General features: G+C 41.3%; 1 protein-coding gene across 3 annotated transcripts; it reads left to right on the top strand.

The window, feature by feature from the left end:
* The first annotated feature begins 2,121 nt into the window (after positions 1 to 2,121).
* On the top strand, positions 2,122 to 15,336 carry LOC112249965 (TATA box-binding protein-associated factor RNA polymerase I subunit A). 3 transcript variants are annotated; one of them, XR_002953460.2, is made up of 9 exons: positions 2,132 to 3,186; positions 3,278 to 3,393; positions 5,119 to 5,313; positions 6,139 to 6,284; positions 6,435 to 6,467; positions 6,714 to 6,786; positions 13,351 to 13,470; positions 13,646 to 13,803; positions 14,060 to 15,335. XR_002953460.2 is itself a non-coding variant. In XM_024419729.2 (8 exons), exons 4-8 carry the CDS (start codon positions 6,185 to 6,187, stop codon positions 14,128 to 14,130), a joined length of 522 nt encoding a protein of 173 aa, XP_024275497.1. In that variant the 5' UTR covers positions 2,158 to 3,186; positions 3,278 to 3,393; positions 5,119 to 5,313; positions 6,139 to 6,184; the 3' UTR covers positions 14,131 to 15,335. The 3 variants fall into 3 exon arrangements, 1 of the variants encoding a protein (XP_024275497.1); XR_002953458.2 differs by having other exon boundaries at positions 2,122 to 3,186; positions 6,435 to 6,786; positions 14,060 to 15,336; XM_024419729.2 differs by lacking the exon at positions 6,435 to 6,467 and having other exon boundaries at positions 2,158 to 3,186.
* Positions 15,337 to 15,898: the final 562 nt, after the last annotated feature.

Raw genomic sequence — 15,898 nt, 5'->3', positions numbered from 1 at the left:
ATTCCCTGGTAACATCAGGTGTGTATATATTTAGAAACCAAGTTATTACAGAGGTTTGAATTTACTTTGTTGGTCACCATAAATTTGTGAGGAGTGAGCCAAGCACGGTGCCAGTTCACATCAAACGATGAAGCCCAACAAAATATGGCAGAAGGAATATATTTCCTGTAGAAAATATCCCTTAATAATCGATTGTTGAATTTCTAATCTGGTAAACCTATGCCATTCACCTGGATATCACTTACAATCGGAAATATCCCACAATATGCATTATTCTGTAGTAAAGACTTTATCGACACTAGGTATAGCTTTTCTAACGGTGTCAAATTCCTTGCTTGAAACCTCAGCTGTATCTTTCCATAAACTCTCTCCGTGTATACAGATCCCCACTGATACTAATTGGCTGACTAGAACAATGTTGTTTGAGAACCAATTACGGTAAAATAACATCTTGTTTCCATGTAATATATAATTATTATTCCATATAAAACATTTGAAGTGAAAAGTTGTTTATACAGCAAAGCCTAGCACATTAAAGCCTGCTTGTGAAAAGATGCCAATTTCACAGGAAGTTTACCCACAATATAAGGACATTGTAGTAAAAAAAAAGTCGCAATCCGAGTTTCTGAAAAACCAAAATGCGGTACAATATTCTATTTTTTTTTTTTTTAGTTAAGTACCTTTTTAACCCAGTTGACTTTCGTTATTTAGTTAAAGAGAATGAAGTCTAAGACATATTAGACCACCGTCAAACCCTGTTGGTGATAACATCTCTTTATTTTGGCTTGTTTTTCCATATGAAGTTGTACAATAGCCTGAGGTACAGCAAGTGGATTTTGTAATGTCAATAGATAGTCCCTCAGTCTTGGATAATAACCTTGCTTTAGAGGCAGGTAGTTCTCCCTTTATTTATAGCCACCTTTAAAGGTTTCACGTAAAAATTGTGCTGTTTCTTCATAGGTTTTGGAAAATTCAGAGGGTAATCCAACTGGGCCTGGATACTTTTTTTTTTAATGGGGCAATCCCATATTGGATGTCCATAATGGACAAATCTTGACAGCAAGTCCGATTGAATTCTTCATTAACAGTTGACCTTCTCTTTAGAACCAAAGAGTTTAGTCACTGAAATGTATCTAAGGAGTAAAGAATCTCATAAAACATAGTGGTAAAATCTGATATCAACTCTCTATCCTCAGAGGTTACCCCATTAATCTTATCTTTCCGAAGTGTTCCGAGTTCCCTTCTCTTTTCCAAATAAAAAAGCATCTGTTAATTTCGCATTTCTCAAGCCATTGTTTTCTTAACCTTATGAAGGCTCTTAGCCTTTTCCTTATATAATTTGTGTAGTTGGCTCTGTAAATCATTAAACGTAGCCTTAAAATCAAGATGCTCAATCTCCGTGATATTAGCAATTTTCTTAGAGCTCAGTTACCTCACATCTTAAAGCAAGCTGCTTCCCTTAAGTAATACAGGCTGAGCAGATTTTACATTTCAGCTGTTCCCAATATTTCCCATATAGCGAGCAATAGTAATTGCGTCTTTTTGTTGGCACTAACACCACCATGGTTCGTTGAGCAAAGGCTATGCGGGGGAAAGAATGGTGTTTTGGGATAAAAAGCAGAAAATAAGGTCTGTGGTAAACACAGGTTTAGGAGATCGTTTTATTCTATGAGATCATCTCCAACTAACGTCACTTTTTGTGAATTCTGAATAATTTATGACATTTTTAAAAATCACATAAAGGCTACCTAATTCATAAAGGTATTGGTAACTGACTGATATAATTATCCCTACATCAGCGGTAGAGACTTTGTTTACTTACTAACGAGCGGAATACGTTTTTCCACCAATGATAGAATGCCAGAAAGCTCTTCAATAAGTTTTTCCACCAATGATAGAATGCCAGGAAGCTCTTCGGGAAGTATACCGGAAGTGAGGCAGGTTATGAACCAGAGAGGAAGAGGCGAAAGCGAGAGTGATAACTGAGCGCAAAATCTGTCTTCTCTAGCAGGGGGCGATTTTTCGTATCTTTCCGCTCATCAAGCGAGCAGTTTGTATAGGGGTCAATGAGAGCGTGTCGCATTTGGTTAACAAAACATTGAATGGCTTATTTAGTACGTGTGGCTTATTTGATTGAATAGAAGTTTCGTAATTATTAGGCTGTTAACGAGTGTACTGATATAAGTAGAACAAGTGACATCCCGGGAAATTCGAGAAAAAACACTTTATATCGCCAGTGTGCCTGGTCGTTACTAGTTACCCCAGTCAGAAAGTCATAAACCCCGCCTATTTCTACAATGTATCTTCTTAAAATGTTATTTTTAAAATAACTTGGACCACACTGCTAACCTTATGCTTAATTAATTTAATCTAATTTCTGTTTTCATACATTTTTTACGACACAGCCAATTCTGACTTTATGGTTGTGGTAACCGTTGTGCTTTTTGTTCACACGCGTATCTGCCCTGTCATTGGCTAGAATGGTCCCACCTGATCTTGCCTCCTCCCGTTTGCCTTCATTTTTGAAGATTTAATGTAATTGTTAGAGCGTCCACTAGGTTAACTGTGTTTTAATGAAAAGCATGCATGGGGTTTGAAGCAAATTCACATTTTACTAAACTAACTACATTATATTTAGCCAGAATATGACATATTGTGGGCTTTCACATGATTGTCTACGAAATGGGTCAAACTTCAAACGGTGTCATGGATGATCTTGAGTCAGAACTGAGGGTGCTAGGAGAACTGGGCGAAAATGACTCTTCAGATGATGAATCAATCAACAGAAAACGAATCAAGCAGCCAAACCTCCCCCGGAGTCAACTATATTTAAAGGCAATTTATAAAATACACTTTGTTGACGAATATGTGATACGCTAATTTATTATCTTGACAATGTGCTGCTACCGGTGGCTGTTTGCTTGCTCTGGACCTATCGCGCCACGAGAACGCACGACTATATACCTGATTATCGTGTTCATCATTGTGTAAGATCTCTTAGACCTAGTAACCAGTCTGTCTCCTGTATGATCAGAGACACACCGTGAGACTGGTTTTCACAAGACCACAATGAACTGCCTTCTGCACATCAAGGAGACCCTGCTACACTATAGATGGCAGGAAGCTGCTGAGTACATGTCCAGTTACTCACGAACACTGGAGGACATGCCACAACTCTACGCTGAGGTAGGGATATCTTTGCTCTGACTAAACACTCACAAAATTAACTCAAAATACTGTAGAAATGCTCAATTTTTGATTTTCGGATCATTTGAAGGACAAGCACAGATACACCACCGTCCCATCTTGAAGCTGGAAGACCACAACAGTTTCTATGCGCTACTAGAGATCTATGCGGGAGTGAAACACTCAGGAGTGAAACATTACCTGAAGGTATGTTCCTTCTTATCTTCTTTCCTTCACCTCTGCAGTCAGTTTAAAAAAATATCGCCTTTCAATATAGTTTTTTTTTTTAAAGTCAATATAGGCCAATAGGTTAAAAAAGTCAATACTTTTATTATGTTTTGAGCCAGTATGACACCTTCAAAAACAAACAAATGGATGGAATATGTAACAATGTGTTTAACATGGAAATGTACAGTACCAGTCCAAAGTGTGGACTCATCTACAAGTGTTTTTCTTTATTTTTTACTATTTTCTATATTGTAGAATAATAGTAAAGACATCAAAACTATGAAATAACACATTGACGCATGTAGAGACCAAAAGTGGTAAACGCATCAAAATATATTGTATATGAGATTCTTCAATGTAGCCACACCTTTCCTTTGATAGTTTTGCACACTCTTGACATTCTCTCAACCAGCTTCACCTGGAATGCTTTTCCAACCGTCTTGAAGGAGTTCCCACATATGCTGAGCACTTGTTGGCTACTTTTCCTTCACTGCGGTCCAACTCATCCCAAACCATCCCAAGTGGGTTGAGGTCGGGTGATTGTGGAGGTCGGGTCATCTGATGCAGCACTCCATCACTCTCCTTCTTGGTCAAATAGCTCTTACACAGCCTGGAGGTGTGTTGGGTCATTTGCCTTGTTGAAAAACAAATGATAGTCCGACTAAGCGCAAACCAGATGGGATGGCGTATTGCTGGTTAACTGCCTTGAATTCTAAATAAATCAGTGTCACCAGCAAGCACTCTCACACCATCACACCTCCTCCATCATGCTTCACGGTGGAAACCACACATGCAGAGATCATCCGTTAACCTACTCTGCGTCTCACAAAGACACGGTGGTTGGAACCAAAAATGTCTAATTTGGACTCATCAGGCCAAAGGATAGATTTCCACCGGTCTAATGTCGTGTTTCTTGGCCCAATCAAGTCTCCTTCTTATTGGTATCCTTTTAGTAGTGGTTTCTTTGCAGCAATTTGACAATGATGGCCTGATTCACGCAGTCTCCTCTGAACAGTTGATGTTGAGATGTCTGTTACTTGAACTCTGATGCATTTATTTGGGCTGCAATTTCTGAGGCTGGTAACTAATGATCTTATCCTCTATGGGCAGAGGTAGCTCTGGGTCTTCTTTTCCTGTGGCGTTCCTCATGAGAGCCAGTTTCATCATAGCACTGTCGAAGATCTTAATTTTCTGAATTGACTGACCTTCCTGTCTTAAAGTAATGATGGACTGTCATTCTCTTGGCTTATTTGAGCTGTTCTTGCCATAATAATGGACTTAGCCTATTTGGTGAAAGACCATCTTCTGTATACCACCTACCTTGTCACAACACAACTGATTGGCTCAAATGCATTATGAAGGAAATTCCACAAATTAACTTTTTTTAAAGGCACACCTGTTAATTGAAATGCATATTCCAGGTGACTACCTCATAAAGCTGGTTGAGAGAATGCCAAGAGTGTGCAAAGCTGTCAAGGCAAAGGGTGGCTACTTTGCAGAATCTGAAATATAAAATATTTTGATTTAACACTTTTTGGGGTGTTACTACATGATTCCATATGTGTTATTTCATAATTTTGACATCTTCACTATTATTCTACAATGTAGAAAATAGTACAAATAAAAACAATTGATTGAGTAGGTGTGTCCAAACCTTTGACTGGTACTGTATGTGAATGTACATTGAGGAAGTGTTTTGTCCAGTAAATCTGTCTGGAGCACTCGTTTCACCTCCTGGTGAACGGGCAGTTTGAGGACGTCCATCGCTGAGAGCTGGAGGTACGGCAAGCAGTCAGCCGATCAGTCCCAGCGGATTAAGCTGATCCAGTCCTACAGTGGCTTCCTGGATTACTTCATCTGGTGTGGGGGGAGAAAAAAAGTCCACCGTCTCCAGCACTGGTAAGACGACACCTGGCTACCCCCAAACATCCATTATTCATTGGTTTCAATTGCATTGATAGTAAAAATCGGAATATTGTGTTAGACTGCTGCGCCACTCGGGAGACCTAAGGCACTGCACTGCAGTGCTAGAGGCATCACTACAGACACTGTTTCGATCCCGGGCTGTATCACAACCGGCCGCGATCGAGAGTCCCGTAGGACGGTGCACAATTGGCCCAGCGTCTTCCGGGTTAGGGGAGAGTTTGGCCGGGGTAGGCCGTCATTGTGAAATAAGAATTTGTTATTACTGACTTGCCTAGTTAAAAAAAAAAAAAAAAAAAGAGTAAAAACATCACCATCTACTGGACAGATAATGTAACTGCCTTTTGGGACATAATTCCAATGCATTTCAAACATTGTGGTAAAACAAAGAGTAACCAGAAACTGTGGTGCCTCAGTTTAACATGGACTTTGACATAATTATTTCAGATGAGTATGATGGTGTCACTCAAGAGATGCACAGCTACTTCCGCCAATCCTCTGTGAACCGGAAGGATATCATGAAACTTCCTGGGGTCTGGGCTCCTTTTGTTCTGAGTTACATTAATCTAAGTGCTAGTTTGTGTTTAGTAGGCATTGAACAGGAGAAAACATTTCAACAGAATGGGGAATGGTACTACTTGAACTTTACACTTATTTTAATTTTGTGTTTCAAAGTGGTTTACTACGATTTGCCCTACTGAACACTACCTCTGGCATCCCCTTTTCCCTTCATTGAACTATGTTCCCTTATCACACTACCTATGATGAGATAATGTTTTGACTTGTGTGTGTCAATGGCAGATGCTGGAATTCTACAACGATCACGAGGGAGCTGTGAAGGTTCTGAATGACTATGCCTATGACAACAGTTTGCCTCCCCAATGCCCATGTCTACCGGTACATGAAGAAATTCAACCACCCATCAAATAAACTGCTCAGTGCTCAAGGTAGGACTGAGGCCATTGTTTGTGTTCTTGACAAAGTTATCTAGCAGAAATGTTGAGCACTGACCTCTGCTTGTTTTAAACATTATTTTGTATTAAATGAAAATCGTCTTTGTTTTTTTCTGAAGTATGTCCTTTCCTTTTGTATTGTAGGAAAGGCACCAAAGAGGGTGTGAATGGGAATAGGTGGGAAGTATACTCACAAAACATTGTTTATTTAGCTGTATGTTTACAGTTGGCATATTGAATGTTAAATTAAGCCACGGGAAATGTTTGTCTAAGGTTGACCTCCCTAAAAAAAGTAATTATAGTACTTTTGTGAGATGTAATTGCTAAGCTCTAGGCTACAGTTAGTCCTGCGCTCCTCTGCCCTTTCAATAGCGTTCTAGTACAGTAATGTTTTTAATGAGTCCATGTTTTCTATTACATTAGCCTTAGATCCTGCATACATTGGTCCCAAGTCACGAGTACAGAAGAGAATACAGTTCTCTTCTGCTACAGTCCGGTAAGTAAGTGTGTTGTGTATAGATGGTACAGTACCAGTCATTCAAGGGTTTGTATTTTATTTGTACTATTTTCTACATTGTAGAATAATAGTGAAGACATCAAACCTATGAAATAACACAAATTGAATTATTTAGTAACCAAACAATTGTTAAATCAAAATATATTTTAGATTTGAGATTCTTCAAAGTAGCCACCCTTTGCCTTGATGAAAGCTTTGCACACACTTGGTATTCTCTCAACCAGCTTCACGAGGAATGCTTTTCCAACTGTCTTGAAGGACTTCCCACATACTGAGCACTTGTTGGCTGCTTTTCCTTCACTCTGCGGTCCAATTCATCCCAAACCATCTCAATTGGGGTGAGGTCGGGGAGATTGTGGAGGCCAGGCCATTGGAAGCAGGCAGCCTAGTGGTTAGAGCGTTTAGCCAGGAACCGGAAGGTTCACATTTCTGTTGAATACATTCAGTTGGACAACTGACTAGGTACCTCCCTTTCCCTGATGCAGCACTCCTTCCCTTTCCTTCTTGGCCACAGAGCCTGGAAGTGTGTTGGGTCATTGTCCTGTTCAAAACAATGCAAGGCAATGCAAATAGTCTGGGTTGCCATTTGATTAGGTGTTCAGGAGTCTTATGGCTTTGGGGTAGAAGCTGTTTAGAAGCCTCTTGGACCTATACTTGGTGCTCCGGTACCGCTTGCTGTGCGGAAGCAGAGAGAACAGTCTATGACTAGGGTGGCTGGAGTCTGACCACTTTTAAGCATTCCTCTGACACCGCCTGGTATAGAGGTCCTGGATGCCAATAAGCTTTGCCCCAGTGATGCACTGGGCCTTTCCCACTACCCTCTAGTGCCATGCGGTCGGAGGCCGAGCAGTTTCCATACCAGGCAGTGATGCTCTCGACGGTGCAGCTGTAGAACCTTTTGAGGATCTGAGTACCCATGCCTAATCTTTTCAGTCTTCTGAGGGGGAATAGGTTTTGTCGTACCCTCTTCACGACTATCTTGGTGTGCTTGGACCATGTTAGTTTGTTGGCGATGTGGACGCCAAGGAACTTGACGCTCTCAACCTGTTCCACTGTAGCCCCGTTGATGAGAATGGTGGAGTGCTCAGTCCTCTTTTTCCTGTAGTCCACAATCATCTCCTTTGTCTTGATCACGTTGAGGGAGAGGTTGTTGTCCTGGCACCACACGGCCAGGTCTCTAACCTCCTCCCTATAGGCTGTCTCGTTGTTGTCGGTGATCAGGCCTACCACTGTTGTCATCGGCAAAATGAATCATGGTGTTGGAGTTGTGCCTGGCTGTGCATGAGTGAACAGGGAGTGCAGGAGGGGACTGACCACACACCCTGACCACACACCCTTGAGGAGCCTCTGTGTTGAGGATCAGCGTGGCGGATGTTGTTACCTACCCTTACCACCTGGGGGTGGCCTGTCATGAAGTCCAGGAACCAGTTGCAGAGGGAGGTGTTTTAGTCCCAGGGTCCTTAGCTTATTGATGAACTTTGAGGCCACTCGGGTGTTGAATGCTGAGCTGTAGTCAATGAATAGCATTCTCACACAGGTGTTCCTTTTGTCCAGGTGGGAAAGGGCAGTGTTGAGTGCTATAGAGATTGCATCATCTGAGGATCAGTTAGGGCAGTATGCAAATTAGATTGGGTCTAGGGTTTCTGGGATAATGTTGTTGATGTGAGACATGACCAGCCTTTCAAAGCACTTCATGGCTACAGACGAGTGCTACGGGTCGGTAGTCATTTAGGCAGGTTACCTTTTGTCTTCTTGGGCACAGGGACTATGGTGGTCACTTAAAACATGTTGGTATTACAGACTCGTACAGGGAGAGGTTGACAATGTCAGGGAAGACACCTGCCAGTTGGTCAGCGCATGCTCGCAGTACACATCCTGGTAATCCGCCTGGCCTTGTGAATGTTGACCTGTTTTAAAGGTGTTCCTCACATCTTCTGCGGAGAGCGTGATCACACAGTCTTCTGGAACAGCTGGTGCTGTCATGCATGTTTCAGTGTTATTTTCCTTAACTTCTTGCGTCGAGCCATCCCGGATCCGGGATCGTGAATACAGCCTCAAGCTCATTACCATAACGCAACGTTAACTATTCATGAAAATCGCAAATGAAATGAAATTAATATGCTAGCTCTCAAGCTTAGCCTTTTGTTAACAACACTGTCATCTCAGATTTTCAAAATATGCTTCTCAACCATAGCAAAACAAGCATTTGTGTAACAGCTAGCGTAGCATTTAGCGTTAGCATCAGCAGGCAACATTTTCACAAAAAACAGAAAATCATTCAAATAAAATAATTTACCTTTGAAGAACTTCAGATATTTTCAATGAGGAGACTCTGTTAGATAGCAAATGCTCAGTTTTTCCTGAAAGATTATTTGTTTAGGAGAAATCGCTCCATTTGGTGCGTCACGTTTAGCTACGAAAAAAACCTGTATCCAGGAGTGTAATTATCCCCGCAGCTCATTAGTATAACACAACGTTAACTATTCATGAAAATCGCAAATGAAATGAAATTAATATGCTAGCTCTCAAGCTTAGCCTTTTGTTAACAACACTGTCATCTTAGATTTTCAAAATATGCTTCTCAACCATAGCAAAACAAGCATTTGTGTAACAGCTAGCGCAGCTAGCGTAGCATTTAGCGTAGCATTTAGCGTTAGCATCAGCAGGCAACATTTTCACAAAAACCAGAAAATCATTCAAATAAAATAATTTACCTTTGAAGAACTTCAGATGTTTTCAATGAGGAGACTCAGTTAAATAGCAAATGCTCAGTTTTTCCTGAAAGATTATTTGTTTAGGAGAAATTGCTCCGTTTGGTGCGTCACGTTTGGCTACCAAAAAAAAACGCCGAACTTTTTTCCAAATTAACTCCATAATATCGACTGAAACATGGTAAACGTTGTTTAGAATCAATCCTCAAGGTGTTTTACACATATCTCTTCATGATATATCGTTCATTGAAAGCCTCCTCTCTCCTCTCAATCACTGGATGACTGCGTGCAGCTTGTAGATTACGCACCAATTTAGACAAAGGACACCGGGCGGACCCCTGGTAAATGTAGTCTCTTATGGCCAATCTTCCAATGATATGCCTACAAATACGTCACAATGCTGCAGACACCTTGGAGAAACGATAGAAAGGGCAGGCTCATTCCCGGCGCATTCACAGCCATATAAGGAAACAATGGGAAACAGAGCTTCAAAAATTCTGCCCATTTCCTGGTTGAAGTTTCATCTTGGTTTCGCCTGTAGCATGAGTTCTGTGGCACTCACAGATAATATCTTTGCAGTTTTGGAAACCTTAGAGTGTTTTCTTTCCAAAGCTGTTATATGCATAGTCGAGCATCTTTTCGTGACAAAATATTGCGCTTAAAACGGGCACGTTTTTTATCCATAAATTAAAAGAGCGCCCCCTATATCCAAGAAGTTAAAGCTAGCATAGAAGTATTTTAGCTCATCTGGTAGGCTCGTTTCACTGGGCAGCTCTCGACTGTTCTTCCCTTTTGTAGTCTAATGGTTTTGCATTCCCTGTCACATCCGACGAGCTTCAGAGCCGGTGTAGTGCGATTTCATCTTAGTCCTGTATTGATTCTTTGCCTGTTTGATGGTTCGTCGGGGGGCATAGCAGGATTTCTTTAAGTTTCCTTGTTAGAGTCCCACTCCTTGAAAGCAGCAGCTCTAGCTTTTAGCTCAGTGCGGATGTTGCCTGTAATTCATGGCTTCTGGTTGGGGTATGGACGTATGGTCACTGGGGACGACGTCATCGATGCACTTATTGATGAAGCCAATGACTGATGTGGTGTACTCCTCAATGCCATAGGAAGAATCCCAGGAACATATTCCAGTCTGTGCTAGCAAAACAGTTCTGTAGCTTAGCATCTGTTTCATCTGACCACATTTTTTTATTAATCGAGTCATTGGTGCTTCCTGATTTAATTTTGTTTGTAAGCAGGAATCTGGAGGATAGAAATATGGTCAGATTTGCCAAATGGAGGGAGAACTTTGCACGTGTCTCTGTGTGGAGTAAAGGTGGTCGAGAGTTCACCTAAAGGTGGTCGAGAGTTGCACATTTAACATGCTCTGGGTGAGGCTTTTCCTCTTTTCTTATGGCGGAGTAGTTCATTCACTGTGGTCTTAGTGCCAGCATCGGTCTGTGGTGGTATTTAGACAGCTCTGAAAAATACAGCTGAAATCTCTCTAGGTAGATGGTGTCGTCTACAGCTTATCATTAGATACTCTACCTCAGGCGAGCAAAACCTCGAGACTTCCTTAGATATCGTGCACCAGCTGTTATTTACAAAAATATGTTTTCCGCAGCCCCTTGTCTTACCAGACGCAGCTGTTCTGTCCTGCAGATACAGCGTATAGCCGGCCAGCTATATGTTAATAATGTCGTTGTTCAGCCACAATTCCGTGAAGCATAAAATATTACAGTTTTGAATGTCCTGTTGGTAGTTTAATATTCTGCGTAGGTCATCAATTCTATTTTCTAAAGATTGCACGTTTGCTAGCAGAATGGAAGGAAATGGGGGTTTATTCGATCGCCTATGAATTCTCAGAAGGCATTCTGCCCTCTGGCCCCTTTTTCTTCACGGAAATTACGTGGATCTGGGCCTGTTCCCGGGAAAGCAGTATATCATTCATGTCAGACTCGTTAAAGGAAAGAAAGGATTCTGCCAGTCCATGGTGATGTACAAAATAAGTTACAAACAACGCAAAGACACGAACAAACACAATTGGTTAGGAATACGTAAAATGTCAGCCTTGTTCTCTGGCGCTGTGGATCTTACTTTCCTGTGGCGGTCCTCATGAGAGCCAGTTTCGTCATAGCACTTGATGGTTTTTGCGACTGCACTTGAAGAAACTTTCAAAGTTCTTGAAATGTTCCGGGATTGACTGACCTTCATGTCTTAAAGTAATGATGGATTGTAATTTATCTTTGTTTATTTGAGTTATTCTTGCCATAATATGGACTTTGCCCTATTTAGTACAAGACCATCTTCTGTATACCACCCCTACCTTGTCACAACACAACTGATTGGCTCAAACGCATTAAGAAGGAAAGAAATTCCACAAAATGAACTTTTAACAAAGCACACCTGTTAATTGAAATGCGTTCCAGGTGACTACCTTGTGAAGCTGGTTGAGAGAATGCCAAAATTGTGCAAAGCTGTCGTCAAGGCAAAGGGTGGCTACTTTATAAAATCTCTAATATATTTTGATTTGTTTCACACTTTTTTGGTTATTACATGATTCCATATGTGGTATTTCATAGTTTGTCTTCACTATTATTCTACAATGTAGAAAATGGTACAAATAAAGACAGACCCTGGAATGGGTATGGGTGTCCAAACCTTTGACTGGTACTTATATTATACTTTTCAGTGTCTTATCTACGGGATCGGTGTCCCTCCACTGGGACAGTTGAGCTAACTTGCACTAATGTGATTAGCATGACATTGTAAGTAACAAAAACATTTCCCAGGACACAGACATGTCTTTAATGGGCAGAAAGCTTAATTTCTTGTTAATCTAACTGCAATGTCCAATTTACCGTAGCGATTACAGTGTAAAAATACCATGCTATTATTTGAGTAGAGTACACAACAACTTCTATCACGTCAACTAATTTCATACATTCACCTCTGTAGGTACTGAATGTACTTACATTCAGTACTCTTGCTCTGATTTGTCATCCTTAGGGTCCCAGAGATAAAATGTAGCATAGTGTTGATGAAAATCAATTTTTATATTCAAATGTGGAAACTGAGTTATACAGTTTGAACCCCTGCTGTGTCTGGCTCCACACCCACCCCACCCGGCCATCTAGATGTGTGAAAGTTACTGTATAAGCTAATGATCCATCATGTATGACATTCCTGGGAGTGTGTAAACTTAATTTTTATTACCATATCATTTTTGTATGTTCTCTATAGTTATGTAATTGAAAATGTATCAATTAAGCAATTCGGCACATTTGGGCAGACTTGATACAAAATATTGTCCAGTATTGAAATGTTTCGCTGGAACAATCTGCAATTTTGTGCACACACTGATGCCATCTAGTGGCCAACATCTAAATTGTGCCTGCGCTACAATACTACATTATGGCCTTTCTCTTGCATTTCAAAGATGATGGAACAAATAATACCGTGTTTATCTTTTACCAGGTCTAATGTGTTATTCTCCTACATTTAATTTCACATTTCCACAAACTTCTTCAAAGTGTTTCCTTTCAAATGGTATCAAGAATATGCATATCCTTGCCTCAGGTCCTGAGCTAGAGGTAGTTAGATTTGGGTATGTCATTTTATGTGAAAATGGTCTTATCCTTAAGAGGGAAGGACACTGTGCCCTAGCGTGTAAAATGTGGAAAAATAGCCAATTTATGGTGTATCTTGATGTTCTGGCCATTCTTTCAATGTTGTGCATGAAATAGGGGCTTTTACACATTAAGATGAATGTGTTTGGTGGATGCGCCCTTCACATTGACGTTGGTCACTTGAAGGTGTTCATAGTAAAGGAAGAATTGATTTGTTTCAGAGAGAGTGATCTTCAGAAGGCTCTAGGTGTTGTTCTGGATCTCCTGGACTTATCCAGTTGGAGGAGAAACTTGGATGCCTGGAACCATTTGATGACCATCGTGAAGAGGCTGAGGCCCAGGTAAGGATGACAGCATGAATCCATACTATTCTCTCTCAAAAGGATGCTTTTGAAGTTCCTCTCCATTCATGTAATTAGTCACCTTACATTGCTTGTATCTCTTCTCATTGCTAATTAACAAAATGTAATATTATGCATAATACTTGTAATTCCACTGGTTGATATTTTCCTTTAGAAAACAATGGCTGAAGATTGTTGCAGAGGTGTTGGTGAACAGAATGGACTGGTGGCTAGCAATGCACTTCACAACATTCCAGGCCAGGAGAGACTTGGCAGTGAATGGGGTGCTACTGGAAGTGAAGTGCTTTGTGCTTGGAGCCTTTTGTCCTCGCTGTAAGTAAAGCTACACAGTAACACTTTTGTTGTTGTGGAGTATTACTTTCTTCCAGTTGTGTGAGATTGAGACTTCCTCACTTATTGGCAGCCTTGTCACTATGTGGCCAAATATACAATTTGTTTAAGAATACATGTTTACTTCCTTGAATCACCATTATTGGCTGTCCTTAGGTCTTGTTCTTCCGGTTCTGATAGTGGAAAATTAGCCGTATGACATCAAATGTAGTTTAATCCTTTTTTTGTCTCTTGCCAGATGCCTTCATGTACCGTGGTGTAGGTAAAGGACACCCAAAAATAAGTTACTTCCGAGGCGCAGAAGACTAAAAGGTCAGAGAAGGATAAGGAATCCAAGACTGCTAAGGCTCCGAAGAGAATGCGGAAAGCAAAGCTGACTTTGAGAAAGCGTCTCGGAACGCTGCTGGGCGCATCGGCGAGAACCGAAACGTTTTAAAAATACGTGAAAACCTTCTACCATTGCCTGATCATGGCAGACATAACCTCCTCATGCGGTCATCGGGTCATACTCTCTCCCCTTCCATGACAGCTGCTCCAACTACACCCCCTCACTGCAGGCCTCACTCTCACTGCAGGCCTCACTCTCACTGCAGGCCTCACTCTCCTTGCATTGCTTTACTTCTCAAGTTCTACGATTGTCCACCAGGGAGGGCTCACACGATGGCTAAGTTTTGAGTCGTTCTGAATGCTGCTGAGCCAGTAACTGAGAGCTGTGTTCACTGTGGTAGTTCGTAGGGGAAAAAGGAGGCTGGGTATGCTGCAGTATTAAGTCTAGGACACGGTACACAGCTCTCCCAACGGGTAGATCGCAGCCAACATGTATGAGTAGCTCACCAAGCAATTCTGAAAGTACATGCATGTTTTTCATGTGTTCCCATTGCAAACTTTCATAAACAAGCTCCTGGCTACTATTCAACCAAAACCACATTGACATTATCCTACCCCTGGTTAGCCACTATTGGCTTAAAAAGCCCAAATTAACACTAAATCTGCCAATTTATTTCTGGCAATATATCCATTTGCCTCAGTCTGTCTGCTTGGTACGTGCATTTGTCTATCACTCAGTATGCTGCCAGTTAGCCGTGCTAGTAATGATAACCATCTTGTGGGTAGACAGACTTTGTGCAAAAACTCAATTAAATGGTAACTGCAAAGCAGGCTTGCCTGACAAAAAGATATGATTATTTTTATCAATTGGGTGGCCATCCTTTTGCAAACGCTGCCATAACGTGCTGCAGCCGTAGGCCTAACAAACATCTACACTGACACATTCCCCACTTTCTGAATGCGCAATTAAAGGGGAGTTGCACATGAAAATTGAAATTTATTTTTTATTTTTCAGACTTCAATTGCTCTTCTGTGATTTTAAATTCTGAAATTTCCTTCCCCAATTACATTTTCTGTCAACATAGCAACTCCACCCCCTTCAGCAGTTCTATCTACTGTAGAGAGAGCCTGCAGAGTTCTGTCCTACTATCCAGGTCTGTGCCCAAACAGTTCGACATTCTACTTTTAAAAATCCATCTTGCCAGAAATGAGTCCCTCACTGTTGCTGCTTGTTATAGACCCCTCCTCAGCTCCCAGCTGTGCCCTGGACACCATATGTGAATTGATTGCCCCCATTTATCGTCAGAGTTCGTACTGTTAGGTGACCTAAACTGGGATATGCTTAACACCCCGTCCGTCCTACAATCTAAGTTAGATGCCCTCAATCTCACACAAATGATCAAGGAACCTACCAGGTACAACCCAAAATCCGTAAACATTGGCACCCTCATAGATATCATCCTGACCAACTTGCCCTCTAAATACACCTCTGCTGTTTTCAACCAGGATCTCAGCGATCAGTGCCTCATTGCCTGCGTCCGTTCTGGGTCAAACGGCCACCTCTCATCACTGTCAAACGCTCCCTAAAACACTTCTACGAGCAGGCCTTTCTAATCAACCTGATCTGGGTATCCTGGAAGGATATTGACCTCATCCCATCAGTAGAGGATGACAGGTTGTTCTTTAAAAGTGCTTTCCTCACCATCTTAAATAATCATGCCCATTTCAAAAAGGCTAGCTTTTTCAAACA

The sequence above is a fragment of the Oncorhynchus tshawytscha genome, linkage group LG05 (assembly GCF_018296145.1).
Source record: "Oncorhynchus tshawytscha isolate Ot180627B linkage group LG05, Otsh_v2.0, whole genome shotgun sequence".
Taxonomy (NCBI): Eukaryota; Metazoa; Chordata; class Actinopteri; order Salmoniformes; family Salmonidae; genus Oncorhynchus; species Oncorhynchus tshawytscha.
Note: the sequence above shows the minus strand (reverse complement) of the source record. Positions and strands in the feature narration are given on the sequence as shown.

What these genes read in the sequence shown, in the direction of transcription:
- LOC112249965 (XM_024419729.2), top strand. Translation starts at nt 6,185, where the DNA reads ATGACTATGCCTATGACAACAGTTTGCCTCCCCAATGCCCATGTCTAC. An exon ending in TTCTCTTCTGCTACAGTCCG is followed by an intron (nt 6,787 to 13,350) that starts GTAAGTAAGTGT and finishes GATTTGTTTCAG; the next exon opens with AGAGAGTGATCTTCAGAAGG. An exon ending in TGGAGCCTTTTGTCCTCGCT is followed by an intron (nt 13,804 to 14,059) that starts GTAAGTAAAGCT and finishes GTCTCTTGCCAG; the next exon opens with ATGCCTTCATGTACCGTGGT.